Below are 18,161 nucleotides of genomic sequence, written 5' to 3' on the forward strand. Positions count from 1 at the left end.
TTTTGCTAAGTGAGAAATAATTGGGATGGCTCAGGGGGTGGTGAAAGAATTTAAGTGCCAAATTGAGACCTGATGTAAGCAGCTGATATCCCTGGGAGGTAGGATAGCTTCTGATTCTAGGTATGGAGGCATAAAAAGGTGTAATTGTAGTTTATTTCTCAAAGGCTATGCTCTGATATCAAGGGCAGAGATCATTGATTATAACTGTGATAGAGCATAGCCCTAGGCCACAAGGTGAATAATAATGTAGCTAAGGCTTGTGGTATGTCTGGAATCTAGAGATAATGCTGAACTGGTGAGACAGCTGCCTTCCCAGTGCCTGAAGAAACTAAGAGCTTTGCATGCAGTCCCCTTTAGATTATCTGTCTGTGTCACTGCTGTCATCCTTGGATTGTTCTCAGCAGTTTATATAAACAAACTTCTCATCAGAGCCCTATAAGACATAGGAAGAATCCTTGGATATTTAGAAGGAAAAGAAAATCTACAGACAATTTTTTTTTGCTCTGATTTTAATCTCTTGCTGTGGCTCAAATTTTATATGTCATCATTGTTGCCCTGTATCTCCCCATCGACATAATGGCTGGCAAAGAGCACTGAAGCTGTTGGCCTTACCTTTTAGATACAAGATTATTCCTTGCTACATCTCTGTCCCTTCTTATTATGCATCTGGATTTGCGATTGGCCTTGATACTGAATCGTTCCACTCTGTGGCCTGAGGAGGCAGCAGGGATAAGTCCTAGGGTAAGAACATTTCATAAGATCTCTTTCCGCCTGAGGATGAGACAGATAGGGAGAGTAGCTGTCAAGTATTCAGTTATAACAGAGAGACTGTGGAATGGGGCGGAGGCAGGAGAAAGGAGGTGAACCTAGCCTGAGGCTCTAAGATGAGCTGAAGGCCTGAAGAAGTTTAATCAAAACTGTATTATTCATGGGAACTGGTAGATGTTGAATTTGAAAAGAGAGCTAGTCTGGAAGGGGATTGTCTCTGGTCCCTGTGATGGATCTTTTCTCTCCCAGAACCTCCGCCCTGTTTCAGCTGATACATTACAGAACCCGGAGAGGTTTTACAACAGGACTGAGCTATAAGACAATAGACATGATGGAACCACGGGGTTTGAGTGACATTACAATAGGCACAAGGGCTGTGGAAGCCTGCAGAGTGTGCCTGACCTCTTTGATGGTTCCCTTGGTGGTTTGATGTGCTTAAAGGCTCACTTAAGATTTGAATAAAAAATACGTTTTTTTTATTTTAATATTCCCTGCAGTTCCTCAGTACCGTGGCAGCAGAAGGAACTCCTCTGACAATGAAATAGCTGCAAGGGAGAGGCTGCTTTGTATGCAGGTGAGACTAGTGCTATGTCAAATTCCTCTTGAGGCCTTGCTTCTGGCAATGGCATGAGCTTATGTCACCTCTGGATTTCCAATGTTCTCTGCCCCGGAGCTCTCCCCATCTCCCACTTCCAACTTGTCTGCAGAGCCGCAGTAGAAATTATCTGTAGCCAGAGAACAGGTGTTTGCCTTTTAATTAAAAACTAGAAGTAATTGTGCTGGAGACTGGTATTCTGTTTCAGCTATAGCTTGGGTAGTGGCTGAGAACTATTGAACCAAACTGTACTTCAAGCTAGGGATGTAATAGTGTATCGATTAACCAGAAAGCAAAAACTCATCAGTTAATGCTATAGACTACATGCATTTCCTCTGCCCCTTTCCAGTAAATTTTTTAGCAGGCTGGCCAGCAGCCCGGTCCTGGCTTTCACCGGGTCCAGAACCTACCCCTGCTGTGGCTCTGCATTTAAAGTGTATTAGGAGCCAGGCGGGCAGGCAGCCCAGCTCAGTTCTGGCTCATGCTGGGTCCGGGAGCTCAGACCCCCCCAGACAGAGGTTGCTGTATCAGAGGTAGCAGCACAGGACAACAGGCAGCTGGTCTGCGAAAGGAGCTGGTTTTTAAACTGGCCCCCCCTTGCAGACTAGGTCCCTCCTGGTGCCTCATGCTGCTGCCTCTGACTCAGAAGCAGCAGCGCAGAGTGACAGGGGGCTCCTCGGGAGTGGGACTGTATCACACTGGCTGCCGGCCCCAGCCCCAGGGACTATAGAATAGTCAAGAAACCACTAAGAATTCATGAGGTTAATCGACTATTCAGCGAACTGATATTTAACATCCCTACCTCAAGTCCAGGAATGCGGTAGCATCCCCAGCATCCCTAGACCTAGCACCATGTGACAAGGGAAACTGCTCTTTTAATGAGCCTCTGGCCTGGAGGGGCCACCTTTAGGGGAGAGATGAGAGTGAGTTCATCAGGCCCCATTCAGGCAGTGATCCCTCTGCTGAGACTGCTACAGAGGGATTCGTGTTAACTGTCGTAGCAGATTTCCAGCAGAACCGGTCCGAGCCCTGTTCTTCATGTGAGAGACACGCCATGGCATTGGAAAAGGTTCAGAAAAAGGCAACACAAATGATTAGGAGTTTGGAACAGGTGCCGTATGAAGAGAGATTAAAAAGACTGGGCCTTTTCGGTTTAGAAAAGAGGAGACTGAGGTGGGTATGACAGAAGTCTATACAATCATGACAGGTATGGAGAAAGTGAATAAAGAACAGTTTTTGCTTATTCCCATAACATAAGAACTAGGGGTCACCAAATGAAATTAATTGGCAGCAAGTTTAAAACAAACAAAAGGATGCAGTATTTCTTCACGCAGCTACAGTCAACCTCTGGAACTCCTTGCTAGAGGATGTCGTGAAGACCAGGACTTGAACAGGGTTCAAAAAATAACAAGATACATTCATGGAGGCTAGGTCCATCAATATTTATTAGCCAGAATGGTTGTTCTAGCCTCTGTTTGTCAAAAGCTGGGAATGGGTGACGGGATAGATCAGTTGATGATTACGTGTTCTGTTCACTCCTTCTGGGGCATCTGGCATTGGCCACTGTCAGAAGACAGGATACTGAGCTAGGTGGACCATTTTTCTGACCCAGTATGGCTGTTCTTATGGTTTATTCAGAGACCTCAATAATTTTGTTTTGTCTGTGTGCACAGAACATAGAACTTGAAGGGGTCACCCACAACAAGTCTAGCCCTCTGGTTTTTGCAGGGCAAATTTTCTCATTATCCTGTTTACAAATTTGTCAAGTCTCCATCCTAAAAGAACTGTTTGCCCCCGTGACTGATTGAGAGATTATTCCAGATCTTTCAAAAATTGCTTAAGATGTTTCTTCTACAAAGAACATCTGATTTCTATGCAGAGCTGTCCCATCCATAAGAAGGTTTGGGGTAGCTGCCCCAGCCCTATGCTTTGGGGTGTCCTAGGGCGGCAGCCTCAAACATTCTTTGGATAGCACAGTCCCCTGTGTTAGCGTTGGGGCCCAGGGAGGTCTGAGGAGGAGGCCAAGCATGGTACAGCAGCAGGAGTCAGGCCTCCCTGCACTCACCGTAGTAGCGGGAGCTGCAGCTACTCAGTAGGGCTTTGCTCTTCCCCCACCACCCATCTCCCAGCCTGTTGTGCTCTGCTTCACTGCAGCAATGGAAAGCAGATCACTCTGGACCCGACCTGCTCGGGGGGACAGGGCTGGGGCACTCTGCTTCCTACCGCCAAGTGAAGCAGAGCGCACTGTGCTGGGAGATGGGTGGCAGGGTGGAGTGGTGCAGCTACTGGGTAGTTCCCTGTCCTGCCACTGTGGTGAGTGCGAGGGAACCTGACCCCTGCTGCCGCCCCATGCTCAAGCCTCTGGCTTGCATCACACAGGGAAGAGACTTGGGGAAAGGGGTGCAGTGGGGGTGGGAAGAGGCAGGAGGATTGCTCCAGATGGCCCTATGAATATTCTGACAAAGCTCCTATGAAAACTCAGTGGGTTCTGGCAGATTTTGTTTGCCTCAGTGGCTCACAACAGCCCATAGTTTTAGGCACCATGCCTATGGCTTTAGTTTGCTGAACTCTTTTCATTATTGGCCAGCATATAGTAAAATGGAGAATAAACTCCACAATCCTTTATCTCCAACTGGAAATGGGGAGGTGGGTGTGGGGGAAAACCAGGGTCTCCCCTCTACTCCCTGTTCCAGCCCAGTTTCCTGTAATCATAGCTGCCTGTGTGAATCCCCATCACCTGCTATGAGACAGCTCCAAGCCCCTGGGCTACTTCTCCAGCACCTTCCTTCTCTCTAGTTCATCCTCCTAGTGTTCAGTTGTTGTCTCCTTTCCTCCTACTTCTAGTGGTGTCCTCTTCCATCCTCTCAGCTACACACATGCCCCAACTGCAGGCAAAGCTTCTTTTGTAACCAATCTGAACTGGTTTTCTTAATTACCCCCAGATATCCTACTTACCCTATGCTGGCCTGACTCTTCAGGCCTGGTCAATTAGGCCCAGGTGTCCCACTGCCCCTGATTGCCTCTACTGGTTCTAAACCAACCCCTCCCTGTTACCCTGGGAACAAAGATCTCCTCAGTCTGAGGCTTATAAATCTCCCCTCCACTACTTTTTGTATAGCCTTCTGTTCTGACCCTGTCACATACCTCCCCTCCCCCCATGAATTTGTTTATCATCCTGGAAAGGAAATGGCCACACATACAGAAAGCAGCTTTCCTGAAATGATCCCTTTTTATGGCCCTGGGGATTGTGCCCCAGATCCTAAACAACCTTCACCAAACCAATCCGCAGTTTACCTATCTCTCCTGTCTTTCTCCTACAACATCTCCAAATTCCATCCCGTTTTCATTCTCACCACCCCAGATCAGATCCAGGATCTGGAGAATTTAATTGTATTTACAAAATAAGAGCTCATTCTGGCCACAACATGGCAGCCCCTGTGGAAAAATGCTCATTATTGTCCATTCCAAACAGGCCCCCTAAAGTCATAAGATTGATTTTAATCCCCTACCATTCATGATTGTTAACTTTGGTTCTTTTTATTCACCTTCTAGCTCTGAGCCTTTGGGTCACATTTGCTGGCTTTTCCTTGCCACCATGTCTTCCACCAGCACAAAAGGGAGGCAGGGCTGACTGTTAAAGCTAGAAAGTGTCAAATAGGCCTAAACAGGGTAACTTATCTGGGACATGAGGTGGGTCAAGGGACTATCAACCCTCTACAGGCAAAAGTAGAGGCTATCCAAAACTGGCCTGTCCCTAAGTAAAAGAACAAAAACCAAAACCAAAACCAAACAAACAAACAAACTAGATCCAATCATTCTTAGGCTTGGCAGAAAATTACAGGTGATTTATACTGCACTACAGTCAGATCACTGCACCAACAACCAGAAAAAAGCAACCAAACACAGTTAAGTAGACTGAGAAGTGTCAGGAAGCTATTAAGCAGTTTAAAGCTGCTCTTACATCTGACCCTGTCCTAAGGGCCCCAGACTATGACAAACTTTTCTTTGTCACCACGGACATGTCAGAGTGTGGTGTGTGGGCAGTTTTGATGCAAACAAGGCCAGATCAAAAATTCCACCCTGTTGTGTTCCTCAGAAAAAAGACTCTCTGAGAGGGAAAGCCACTAGTCTGTCTCCGAGAAGGAATGCTACACCATTATGTACGCTCTAGGGAAGCTAGACTGACCATTCTAAAATGGCTTCTCACAGTCAAAGAGACTAACAAGAAACTCCTTCGGTGGAGTTTGGCTCTCCAAGACTTTGACTTACAACACATCTCAGGAGCTTCTAACTAAGTGGCTGGTTCACCTCCCATGGAAGATTTCCCAGACTAAGGCAATTAAAACTCCTTATATCAATGTCATGTATTCCATGCATGTGGGGAATCTTGTTTAGTTCTTTGTGTATTCAGTAGTGAATTTAGTGTGTGCATGTATATTATTAACTATGTTCTCTCCTAAACCTCTAGGAAGAAATCACAGCCAGTATGGGCCAGCATGTCTAGCACCATCTGTGATTTGGTGTGTGTGTGATGGATAGGAGGAGTGCTGGTCAGCACTCCTCCTGTCCATCACAGAGGGTTACATTAGTATCTCCAAAGATGCTGCTGGGAGAAGGAAAGAAATCATTGTGACTGATGCACCAATTTCCTGCAGCATCTGTGGGAGATCTTATTATATTAGGTTTATGTATCCTTATGGACCATGGTTTGTATGTCTTTTCAGGACCATGGGCTTTCCAGGAACTAAGATCGGTGAGTGGTGATTAGGAAAATTCATTCAAGTTGCAACACCTCCATAATGATACTACCTCCTGAAGAGGCTTGTCTATACTACTTCACATTGAATTCTCCAGAGAAAGGAAGGACTGTGGATAAATAGCCTTATCCAGCAAATGGACAGGACCTCCTGTACCCAAATCCCCAGTGGCTAGAGACATAGGACACTAGATGGAGAGGGCTCTGAGTTGCTACAGAGAATTCTTTCCCAGGTATCTGCCCGGTGGGTTTTACCCACATGCTCAGGGTCTGTTTACCATATTTGGTTGGTTGGGAAGGAATTTTTCTCTTGAGACTGTCGGGGGTTTTCACCTTCCTCTGCAGCATGGGGGTCACTTGCAAGTTTAAACTTATGTAAATGGTGGATTCTCTCTAACTTGAAGTCTTTTTAAACCATAACTTGAGGACTTCAGTAACTTAGCCAGAGGTTAGGGGGTGTCTATTTTGGGAATGGCTGAGATTCTTTGGTCTGCAATGTCCTGGAGGTTAGACTAAATGTTCACAGTGGTCCCTTCTGACATTAATATCTAAGCAAGCACTCCAGTCCTTAGGGAAGGGTGGGAGGGTTGACACCTACCAAAACCCTTGGGTGGATGGTGGGGAGCTTTGATAAGCTTATTAGCATGCATGTAGATTCTTTGGTTGCTTTTAAAATGTTTTCTCAGGAATGCTTTTACCTTAAGAATAAATATGGTTGCCTCTACAGGCCTGCTTCACATCTTCCTAGGAACAATGTGCCCAGTGCTTTAAGTTACCCCCACTTTTTTGTAGGCAATCTGACTTGCTAGGGAATTCACAATATAGGCTGGGAACTGTGTAGCCTGGAAAAAACTGGTCAGGAGAGAGCAGGATGCTGGTTTCTGCCCAAGAAAGGTGAAGGCTGAAAAGAAAAGCTGAAATCCTGAAGGTGGGTGCCCTTGCTGTAGTGGGACTTTCTTGAGCTGTGAAACTCATCACTTAGGAAACATCTGTCTGCACTCTTGTAAAATCCTTTTGATCTTTTCTGTGTTCATACCGGGAATGAGGGGCTGGAACAGATGCCAATACCATTTACTGCATGTCCTAAGTCTGGGGTGAGGTCAGTGGTCTCAACCATCCTGCCTTAGAAGAAATGTTAAAAGCTTTCCAATGTGTCTGCTAGGTCCAGCTGAAAATGTGGGGCCATAATCTCAGGCTAGAATAGAATGCAGACTGTGAAAAAAAATGGAGTTGGATTCCCAAGCACTGAACTTAGTAAGTTGAGTGGGGACTGAGCAATCTGCAGAGTGCATAGTAAATAAGCAAATACTTCCAGCAGAAGCCCGCTCCCACTGAGGAATGGAAGAGGTGGGGCCATCACAGCCCAGGAGTCTGGTAGTGGGGGTGGCAGTGACTGTACCAGAGGAGGCTTAGCCTCCTTGGCCTATATACCTGCCACCCATGAGCAGACTAAAAGCATTTCCTAGAATCCTGTTGACTACCGTAGTAGAGAGAGCACGAACAAGAGTCTGAAGCACTGGTTCTGTGCCAGACCTGAGGCCTGAGCCAAAGTGAGACCTTGCTGTGAACCAAAGTCAGGTTCTGTGTCAAAGCAGATGCTTACAAGTTCACTATCCGATACATGAACTTGGCAATAAGGTTGCCAATGTTGCTAAAACACAGGCACTCCAAAGAAGCATGAGGCACTGGGTATCCATGTAAACACATTCCTAGCACAGGCCTACCCCACCATGGAGTTATTGCAGTGGTCTCCAACCTTTTTAAGCACAAGATCACTTTTTGAATTTGTCAGTCCAGTATCTACCTCAAACCCAAATACCCCTGCTCCACCTTTTTGCTGAGGACCCGCTCTCCTCACTCTCTGAATATGGGGTACAGGGGAGGGGAACAGAGTGACATCAATGCCCCCTGCCTCTGTTTCCTCCACCCTGCACAACAAGCAAGAAGCTCCCAGGGGCAGCTCTGAGGCTCTGGGCAGGAGCAGCTGGGCAGTGGTAGGAGGGGCAGCTGCAGTGCCAGCGCTTGATAGTCTCCCGGCCAAACCAGTCAGGATCACCTGTCAGAGGTTCTAAGATCTTGTATTATCATGATCTGCAGAGCTGGGACAGCAGACAGAGAGCATGCACATATGTGCTCCACCAACTGACAACAACCACAAGTGGATTGGTCACTCAGCAACCTACTTCCAGCTGTGAGGATAGCAGCCAAATATTGTATCAGAAACTACTGGCAGCTTCTTGTGATACAGGTAAATTTCCCACCATAGAGGAGGAATCCCAAAATAATATAATTGAGTTGATTTTAAAAAAAGGTTAACAATAATTAACAAATGTGTGATCTGCAGCCAAATCCTAGGGGTTATGATATTCTGTCAGCTAAGGATTTTACTGATACCTTCTTTTCAAGAAAAGCCCCACAGCAGCTCAAGCTGCAATACTTACTGAATAAAGGGGTGTTCAAGGAGAAGACAAAATACAATGTATGTATATATGAACATGTAATGTGCTGTCTTTGTGTCAAAATGTGAGAGAGATTGCAGCCTTCTATTGGATAGAACTAGAATAGCTCCCCTGGTTGACAGACTCTACATAGCTAAAGCCGAAGGGTGATTCTCCTCTAGCACTGATGGTAGTGGCTGTTGCTGAGTTCTAGCCTGAAGCTTCCTTGAAATTCCGGATAATTGTATTGTACAGCAAACAGATGAATAAAGCTCTGCCTCTCATCTTACCTGGCCTACTCACCAATAACTCCAAGGCTTGTGGTCCAAAAACTTCTGTCTCTGCATCCCTGGCATATCCAGGTTGTTATTGCATTGTTGAGCTCTGAGAATGTGCTCAAGTTTATAAAACATAAAGACATTAGTGATACCCCCCAAGAAGACCTTACAATCTAAATTCTGACTTCACTTGAAGTTAGTGGTGCTACACAAGCAGAGAACTGGCCCTGCAGGAGAGACAATAAAAAGAGTAGTATGGGTAGCACTGAGGATGTAATATTGTGCTGTTTAACTTGTTCCCCTTCTAGGAACAAATATTAATACTCTTGAGGAATGATGTATCATCATTGGGTATGGCCACTTACAGCTCATGCTGACTGTGTTGTGCAAGCTTCTTGGCCTTCAGATTGTCTTGTTGAGCTGGATCTCATTCCCAGCTTCATGTTTGTTATTTCAGAGCAGACTGCAATGATTTTCAGAGACACGCTTCTGTGTCACTCAGACACTTTTGAAGAACACACCTGAAATAATTATTTTGCTGTTTCTCCACGGTGTCTTTCTCTTGAGGGGCTCTTTAACTCAGGTCTGTTAGCTTGTTTCCTCTCTCTGTTCCTGCCTCACTGCCCTTTGAGTCACTAGGTCATTTTAAGAAAAGAGCTTTTACCTGGAATGTACTTTGAAGGCATTAGCCAGAGCTGAAAAGTCTGTGGACCATTATTAAATGCTTTGCCTTGTACAGTTGGCTTCCTTTCCATTAAACAAAATGTGATTATATTCCTTTTATACATTTCAAATCTCTAGAGGGCACCTACCAATGGATAAACCAGGAGACTGAACATGTTCTGTATGTCAGTGAAAGTGACAGGAAGCAAGGAGCTACTGTAACCTTAAGGGTGTCCCTGAAAATAGCTGAAGGAAAGGGAGCATTCAAAGGCAACAATGTCATCTAATAGTTAGAACAGAGGTAGGCATTAAGAGAGCTGGATTCCAGTCATGGAGCTGTCGCTGATTTGCTTTGTGACTTTGGGTAAATGTCTTCTTTTCTGTGTCTCTTAGACAATAGAGCTGGTTCGAAAATTTCAACCAAAATAGGTTAAGCCATCACTTGCATACTGAGGCTGAAGTTTCTGGGTTGCTGTTTCTGTGTGGGGAAAATATAACAAAGTGCACAGTATTTATTTATTATGTAGCTTTATAAAAATGATAGACAGAAGGGAAAGAGGTGATGCTGTCACTTTAAGAGCATCGGGGAAAGTATTGCTACTGAGAGCTTCTCTGCCAGACAGCCAGCTGGGAAAGTGCCGTTGATAAAGGGAAAGGAGCTAGCTTCAGCTCCAGATCCTTGCATCTGATGGTGTGTGACAGGAGCACAGTTCTCACCCTTCACAAAGAGACTGAGAGGGAGACACAGAGAAAGGTGCCTGAACCAAGCAGCAGGGGGGCAATTAGAAAGCAACAGTGAGTCCTTCATTTTTGTAGACACTAGGGAACAACATGGATCTTCCCCACGGCACTCAGGTTTCGTCTAATTGCTGAGAGAGGCTTTTTCTAAACCCACCTGTGCTGCTTCCAGGCTGCAGGTGGCAGGGCAGAAAGGAGAAGAGTTCTTGCTCTACTTGGAGATCCGAGATGTGATCACAAAGTCTTGTGCGCTGTGCAGGAAAGAGCAGCCTTGGCACTTAGGAGGTAAATGGTGTGTGTGCATCCCAGCTCCAGGGGCACTGGTAGCCCTAGATACTTGGACTAATAGGAGATTCATGCCACCTGTAACTCAGAGTGCAGAGTAAGTAGTGCAGTTACTTTCAGAGGAAGCATAAGGTTTGTCTGGCTGTGTTAACCTCTCTCTTTCTACAATAAAATGGAGAGTGGAAGATTATCCAGCACAGAAAAGGCACTGATCCGGGAGAGCTGGCAGAAAGTGAGTAGCAATCTCCTGCAGCATGGCATCGTCTTGTTTACCAGGTGAGTAACAGGCTGTTATAGCAACAGGAGGCATCTATAGAAGGGTAACTCATTCAGCTATGGAGGGGAAGCAGCTGGGGCATGTTCCTTTCTCCCTGATCACCACCCCCAATTTAAGCAGGGGGAGCTTCCCAATCCGTGTTAAAGAAACACTTTCTTCTCCTTGGCAATGACTTATTTTTTCTGGCTTTATCTTATTGCTCCTTCTGTCCATTTGTTATGATTTGCAGCCTGAAGAGAACAGGATTATGAAGAAGCTTGTTAGCATGTAAATCTTGAAGTTTGTTAAAAGGAAAGCAGGGAGAGTGTGTAAGTGTAGAAGTCTGTATTTTTGAATACCTTTGCAATTATGCCTAATTTGTTAGCAGAACAGATATTTCTGTTGTTCAAAGAGCTTTCTGCTCCTTGTGTATATGCTCAGCTCTGTGGAGTGCCTCTAAGTGGCTTCCTAATTATTTGTGACATTGCAGTCTCCAGACACAGACAGGGACCTGGCCACTCGAGTGGGGTTCAAATAATTCCAGGATCAGAGGAAAAAGTACATGGGAGATCCAACTCACTGCCTTTTCTAAGCAAATGAGCCCTTCAGTTAGGGACAAGAGAGCAATGGAGGGAGATAGAAAGGTGCCTGAAAAGTCCTTTTTAAAACCATGGATCTAAAAAGTTGGTGACCAGCTCCCAGCTTCTTCACAGCCTGTGCAGAATGGAGTGTTGCCTCTGGGGGGAAAAACACTGCCCAACAGAACTGAAGAGCGAAGCTATCTAAGGGAATGTTTGTAAGTTTTGTGAAAGAGGAGAATGTTGCAGCCAAATGTAAAGTAGCTGAGGTTGATTGTCGGAAATTAGGGAGAAAGGAAATCCGTCATTGTGTGATTGTCTCTGAAGTGCCATACAACAGAGAGGATCAGGGATGTCATCCAGCTATTGCATTTCCTGACCTCTTGCTGCTTGCACCAGTCTTGAGTTACAGGAGACCATAAGCCTAAGCAGAAAAAGTTGGTGGAAGGATCTTGAATTGGAAGCCAGTGATGGTCTGCAAGATACAGCTTTATACAATTCTGTTTAAGATATCTGGCTGGAGCATTCTGGGTCTTCCTGAAATTGGTGAAGTCAGAAATCAGGAAATTTATAAAATCGGGAATTGCAAGAGTTGAGATGATAAACAAGCAGGAATAAGGAATTCAGCCAAGAAAGAGGTCAGGCTAAGGATGCATTCTAGCAAGGCCCAGAGCTAATGCTAGGGACCCATATAGCCACCAAAAACAGAGGCTTTTTTGTAGCCAGAGCTCACCGAGCTATCCCAAATTATTTATTTTTCTTTCATCACTTAATTGATGATGAGGTCCAGTCACCTTCTGGGTGCTGGTGGAGTCTGGTGAATGGATTGGCAAAGGGGGTTATCCTCTTGATGATGGTGGTAGAATCACTTTATAAGAAGCGTGAAAAGTCTGGGGTTTCTCTCTTTCTGTTGCAGGTTGTTTGATCTGGACCCTGACCTGTTGCCCCTCTTCCAGTACAATTGCAGACAGTTTTCCAGCCCTCAGGAATGCCTCTCTTCGCCTGAGTTCCTGGATCACATTAGGAAGGTAAGGGGTGAAGAGGCCAATATGATCAGCGTTGCACAGTATAGAGCAAATACTCAAAAGGGAGAAGCCCTGAGTAACAAGCTCTACATTGGAGGGCTAGGTCTCTTTATGTCCATTTGTCATGAAATGTCAGACAACTCACTCCCTGAGATACGAACATTTGTGAAGTTCTGGCAGAGGCAAATCCTCTTGAGTACTGCAATGATGGTTGGGTGCTGTGTGTTCTTATGCTCTCCCCACAGTTGTTGAGTCACTTTGGTGAGAATCAAAGGACTGGGTTCTTATTCTGAAGTGTGTGTGTGTGTGTGTGTGTGTGTGTGTGTGTGTGTGTGTGTGTGCGCGCGCGCGCGCTGTTTAGATGACTCAGGACTGACCAAAGTAGAGAATGAAAGTCCTCTTGTTAGCTACACACAGAACAGGAAAGTCCAAGCACTTACATGTCACCGTGACGGTAGGATATAAAACCTTCGATGATGAGAGGCCATGGACAAAGTTCCTGCTGTACCTAAAGGACAGGCATCACCAGTGACCTCCTCCTGAAGGTTCTCTTGCTGCAGTAGCAGAGCCTGAAATCCCACATCCCATTCAGTTACCCATCCTCAGGGACAGGTGACTCCTCCTCAGACATGGAGGGTAGAAATAGGGAAATAAAATATCTATTGGAGGAGGTTAATGTGCTTAATGCAGCATAACAGAATCCCTTCTTTCAGCCCTGAAATGCAGTCATCTCGGGTGGAATGCTGCAGCTATTTAACGACACGTTGCAGTGCTCCATGATGGTTTGTTACAGAAAATGAAGAAAAACTCCATATCCTACTGAATGGAAAGGGGAAAATTAGGGAGGCAGAATGTAATGATCCATGTTGGTGTTTGACTAGGATTCCTCAACACTTGCCAAAAGGGTCTTGGAAGCTTCACATCCTCAGCTTCAGGTCTCAGTCAATAAACTACATTTCCAGCATCTCAGTGTCACAGAGAGAAGAGTGCCACTTACAGAATCACTCACACCACTTGCCATACCACCTGCTGTTCTGCTAAGCTTGTGAGATCTGGTAGGATAACAGCCTCCTAAGGTGAAACGGTTGGCCCTTGGGTTTGCCTTTGCCAGAAGAAGGAGATGACGTACACAAGTGGAGAGGGCTGTGGCTGTGTTTAACAGAATACAGGTTTTCATCAGGCTCCATGAAGTTCTGACCAAGCTCTTTAGCAAAATGGAGCAGAGCAGAACAGGCCTTCGGAGTAGAACAACAGGCTAGGAGTGGCCCCATGGCTGATGATGAGAAGGCTGTTTTGAAATTTTGTTCCCGGCAGATGTGCTCTGCTAATTCTGTCCTCTCTGGTTTCCCCTGCAGGTGATGCTTGTGATAGATGCTGCTGTGACCCACTTGGAGAACTTGTCCTCTCTGGAAGAATATCTCACCAACTTGGGCAAGAAACACCAGGCAGTTGGGGTGAAGGTGGATTCTTTCTCGGTGAGGCATCTTCTTTCTTCAGACTACTTTTGCCACAACATTCTTCCAGCTTCATCCATGTTGCCATTCTGCCCCACTGTGAGTGGCAGTGCATGCATGCATGTTTTCCTCATTGTGCTGAAGCTGGGTTCCAGGTCTTATTTAACTCTGGGCAAGAGAACTGGCAGCCCAACCTAATCCCAGAATCTGAAGCACTACAAGGTGACCAGCCCAGGGGATTGCCAGATGTGTGATCACTTCTCAGCTCTCCCCTTCCCTCCCTCTCCCAGGTGGTGAGGCATAAATATCCTGATCCCTTATTTCAGACCCCAGCTTCCCCCTATCCTGTTAACAAACAAGAGCAGAAAGCCTAGAGCATGAGGCATGTTAACCTGAAGATATGTAGGCTTTGTTCCTTTACTCCCCCTCCCCCCGAGTGTGATGTCTTGTGCCACGAGTCAAAGTGCTTGGCAGACTGAGCTAGAATCACCACTGGTGGTGAATTATCCCTCTCTGGGGCTTGTTTCTAGCAGCCTGGCTGAGAGAGGCTCTGTGGGGAACCAGTATGTTTATTCCATATCCAATCAGCTATTCACAGGGAAGCAGCAGAACTGCCGTGTCAGTAAAGGGGGCTGAGTTGGAGATGTTGTGTTATGTAGTGGAGAATTCCCAGGGTAGGATGGGCTTTGACTATCAAGTGTAGTCTGATACACTGTGGTCTCTACTTGCTGCTAGAAATAGCTTCCACAGTTTTGCCTGTCTGCTTTCAGATGTCACCACCAGCCTCCTCTGGTGCTAACCTAGGAGAGTGTGCAGGTTTTCTACATCTGGGAGCCGTAGAATTAATAGTCTTGCCAGAGTCTCACCCCCATCCCTTTCTGCTGGAAACCTTCATTCAGCACTTTCCTGTGCTCCCTTTAGAGGTTCCCATAAAGGGAGCTATAAGGGAGATCAATTGAGAGTGTGTGTGGGAGGAGTTACAAAGCAATATTGGGCAATGGAAGTTGGTGGGGAGTGGACATCCCACAAGAAGAGGTGGGTGTGCAGCCTGGAGACGTTTTTGAAAATTGTAGGAGGATTGTAGGAGATTGGTAGGAAGGAGGAGTGGGGACAGGACGGCTATAGGTGGCTGTGTTGTCTTGTTCTAGGCAGTGCAACAGGGAAGGTGATGAAGAATAAATTCAGCAGGAGAGAAACTGACAGCATTTTTGTACTGAAGCTTCTGCCCTTGACCTCTGATCCTGGTGCCTCTATTTGGTTTGCAGGCAGTGGGAGAATCCTTGCTCTTCATGCTGGAGAAATGCCTCAGTACTGCCTTCAGCTCAGATGTGAGAGAGGCTTGGACCAAGCTGTATGGTGCCGTGGTGAAAGCCATGAGCCGTGGCTGGGATGCACGTAAAGAGGGGGAATAGACCCAGCAAGCTTGGTCTCTGGCTCTTCTGTTCCTAGCCCAGAATCAGCTCTGAGGACAGAGTCAGTTCCCCCTTCCAGTCACACCCATTCCAGGGCTATCTCAGTAGCTCTCTGTCTTGCTTTGATCTTACCCACATCTTTGCCTCTGACAATGGTCAATGTGATCCCCCTTTAATTGCACTGCAGTGAATCCTGGCATCCACCTCCAGGGAGCAGGGTAGAGCTGGGCTGTGGCCATTTCAGCCCACAAAGATGGAATGAGCTTTTCACAAACTGAAGCTGTCATCCCTCAAACTTCTAATTTGTCTCAACACACAAATATTCTCCTGGAGTCACTGCAGATTGGTTAATCCTTGTTCTTTATTCCCTCTGCATTAGCCCTAGAGTAGATCCCTGTCCTTTTTCTATGTAAGGTTATCACAGCTGTGAGCATTTCCTAGGGAGAGGCTGAGTAGTGTAGCTTTTTGAACATGGAACTGGGTTAATCCCAATGTAAGGCTTCTCTTACCAGGTCTGAACTGCTAGCTGGCTGGATTTGGAATGATTTGGATGGCTGATTTAATGTGATAGCTAGCTGAAGTGCAGCAGCTACCCGGGCTTTTTAAATTGTCTTCCCCTAAAGTAAATTATACAAAATAAATACAAACACAGACTTTGTATTAGAATCAAAGTGACAGATGCAGCTTTCTCCTGGGAGCAGCTTCCAAAAACCATCATGGTTCTTAGCTAAAGAGAATGTAGCTGTAATTCTTCCTATTTACTTATCACTTACATATTTATGGCTTCCTGGAGTCTGAGGGATAACTTCTACCTCTCACTGAAATGCAGCCGCTCTTGGTATGGAATAAGATGTCTGATTAGCAGCATACAACAGTGCTGTGACCCATTTTAGGACAGGAATTGAGTAAGTATCCAATTGAAAACAGAAGGAATGTTCAAGGGGTAGAACTGGAATTTGATTTGTACCCTGGGAATAAGATCTTGACTCCTGTGAAGTGACCCATGGGATTTTAAATGACCCCACATGGCTATGAACTCGGGTTTATTCCTTATCTGAGGCACTGCTCCTCCAGAAGCACAGCACAGCCTACTTGGGGCATTGGTACTGATTGAGGGAAGAGCACATCCTACTGAAGGTCCAGCACTGCTTCCTACAGGACCTGGATTTTCCATGGCGATCTCCCATCCGAGCACTAGTTAGGTATGACTCCTGTTATGTTAATGAAACTGCTACCCAGTATCCCTCACCTTCTCACAACACTCAAATCTGTTGTTTTGGTAGCAGCTCTGTGCCAGTTAGAACCCTCCACTGCATATTGTAGGGAGGCGAGTGTGGGCATGCTGGTTATCAAATGCTTGCCATTCACTGCATCTTTGATAGCTGTAGCTTTCTTTTATCCAGAGGGACCCTCCTTTTCTCTCCTTATAGGTTTTTGGGCTCCATTCTTCTTTTTTCCTTTTCTGCTACTCTGAGCATGGTACCAGCTCTCCCTTCTTACTGCTTCCCTCTCTGAAAGCCAAGCTGGGTGAATGTGGTAACTCTCCTCTAGTTTGCAACTCCCAGCTAATTAGGGAGGGAGCAGCTAGGCTTGGATCCAGGAGAACAGCACTGTGCCTGTCTGTCCCAGCAGGGAGAGTCAGGTGCTCCACTGTAGAGTTTTGAAAGGTGATCAGTGCATATCCAATGCCTCCTATGCTGCTGTAAATGTATGAGGTCTAAGACTTGCTCTCTGTGTGTGTTGTGGCCGAATGGGCAGCTGCGTGTGATGAATAGACACGTGTGGGTATAAACTACTACATCAAATACTGTAAGCCTTCCCTCTCCCACCCAGCTTTCATAACTCCTCAACCTGATCTACTCTCTGCCGTGTTTTGTGTAATTTCTAAGAGAAATAAACCAGCTGTGTGTGTGTGTGTGTTCCTCCTAGCCTTGCCTGGACTGTGTTTAATAGACAGCTGTACAGCAACAATGTTTGTACTTAAACCACACCTTTCATTCAGTGGCTGATTTAAGGTGACTTAGAAAGGGTTGTTGTGTTTTTTTTTTTTAAATAAAAAAACAAGTTGCTGCCTTTTGGGGCTTAATTATTTCAGAATAAAAGACCCAAAAGGTTAAAACATGGGACTGGGAGAGGGAGGGTTTTATTTCATTTCTGCGTGATTCTTGAAAACCGCACAAATGTCAAGTCTGGCCTTGCCTGGCTTTGCTGGAGGACTGCTCAGTGGCCTCAGATGTCTATTGGAAACTTTTTCCCATGTCCCTTATTAGAAGGAGCAGGCTGTTGAATCTTTAACAAAGATGTCCTTTTTATTAATGGCTCATTAACCCATAGAGTTAAATAGCCCCTAATGGGATCAAACAATTCTGAGCAGTCAGACGAATAATCCCTTCCCCTCTCAATTGTTCGTCTTCTCCTCTCACTTCCGTGATCATGCCTTTGCGCTAATTCTCCAGTTGCTGTCAGCTGTGTCTATGCTGGAGAACTGAACCATTGCTAATGGAAGCAGTGCCATAGCCCTGTGGGAAAGCCTGTTGTACAAAATATTCATGCTAACCATGTTGCTTCAGGTTAAAGAATATTGTGGGGTTTGCCCCGACTGAGCTCCCTACTATACTGTCCCATTGCAGTCACTGTTTTGTATCCCCAGTTACCAGCATAGTACTCAGGATCACTGGCTTCTGGGAGATTTGGAAATGCCTAGTGGGTTACCTTGGTGATCTCTGGAGAATTGTGGGAGAAGACTTCAAATTCCCATAATTCCTGTGGGGAACTCCCATACATCCCCTGGAGCCAGCACCGGTTCCAAGCACTTTCCTCAAAATGGAGGCCAGCTCACGCTGGGTGGGAGAGGTAACTGTGAGTGTTTTCAAACAGCCCTCACAAAGCTCTGAGGGTGAGGCAGTGGAGCATGC

The 18,161-nt window shown here is 45.9% G+C and overlaps 1 protein-coding gene across 1 annotated transcript; it reads left to right on the top strand.

Annotated features, from left to right (window-relative positions):
* Positions 1–2,368: 2,368 nt before the first annotated feature.
* On the top strand, positions 2,369–17,319 carry NGB (neuroglobin). The gene is made up of 6 exons (XM_075926808.2): positions 2,369–2,536; positions 6,088–7,047; positions 8,217–10,797; positions 12,272–12,383; positions 13,736–13,855; positions 15,100–17,319. Exons 3-6 carry the CDS (start codon positions 10,694–10,696, stop codon positions 15,244–15,246), a joined length of 483 nt encoding a protein of 160 aa, XP_075782923.1. The 5' UTR covers positions 2,369–2,536; positions 6,088–7,047; positions 8,217–10,693; the 3' UTR covers positions 15,247–17,319.
* Positions 17,320–18,161: the final 842 nt, after the last annotated feature.

This window comes from Pelodiscus sinensis, chromosome 5 (assembly GCF_052426305.1).
Source record: "Pelodiscus sinensis isolate ZL-2025 chromosome 5, ASM5242630v1, whole genome shotgun sequence".
NCBI lineage: Eukaryota > Metazoa > Chordata > Testudines > Trionychidae > Pelodiscus > Pelodiscus sinensis.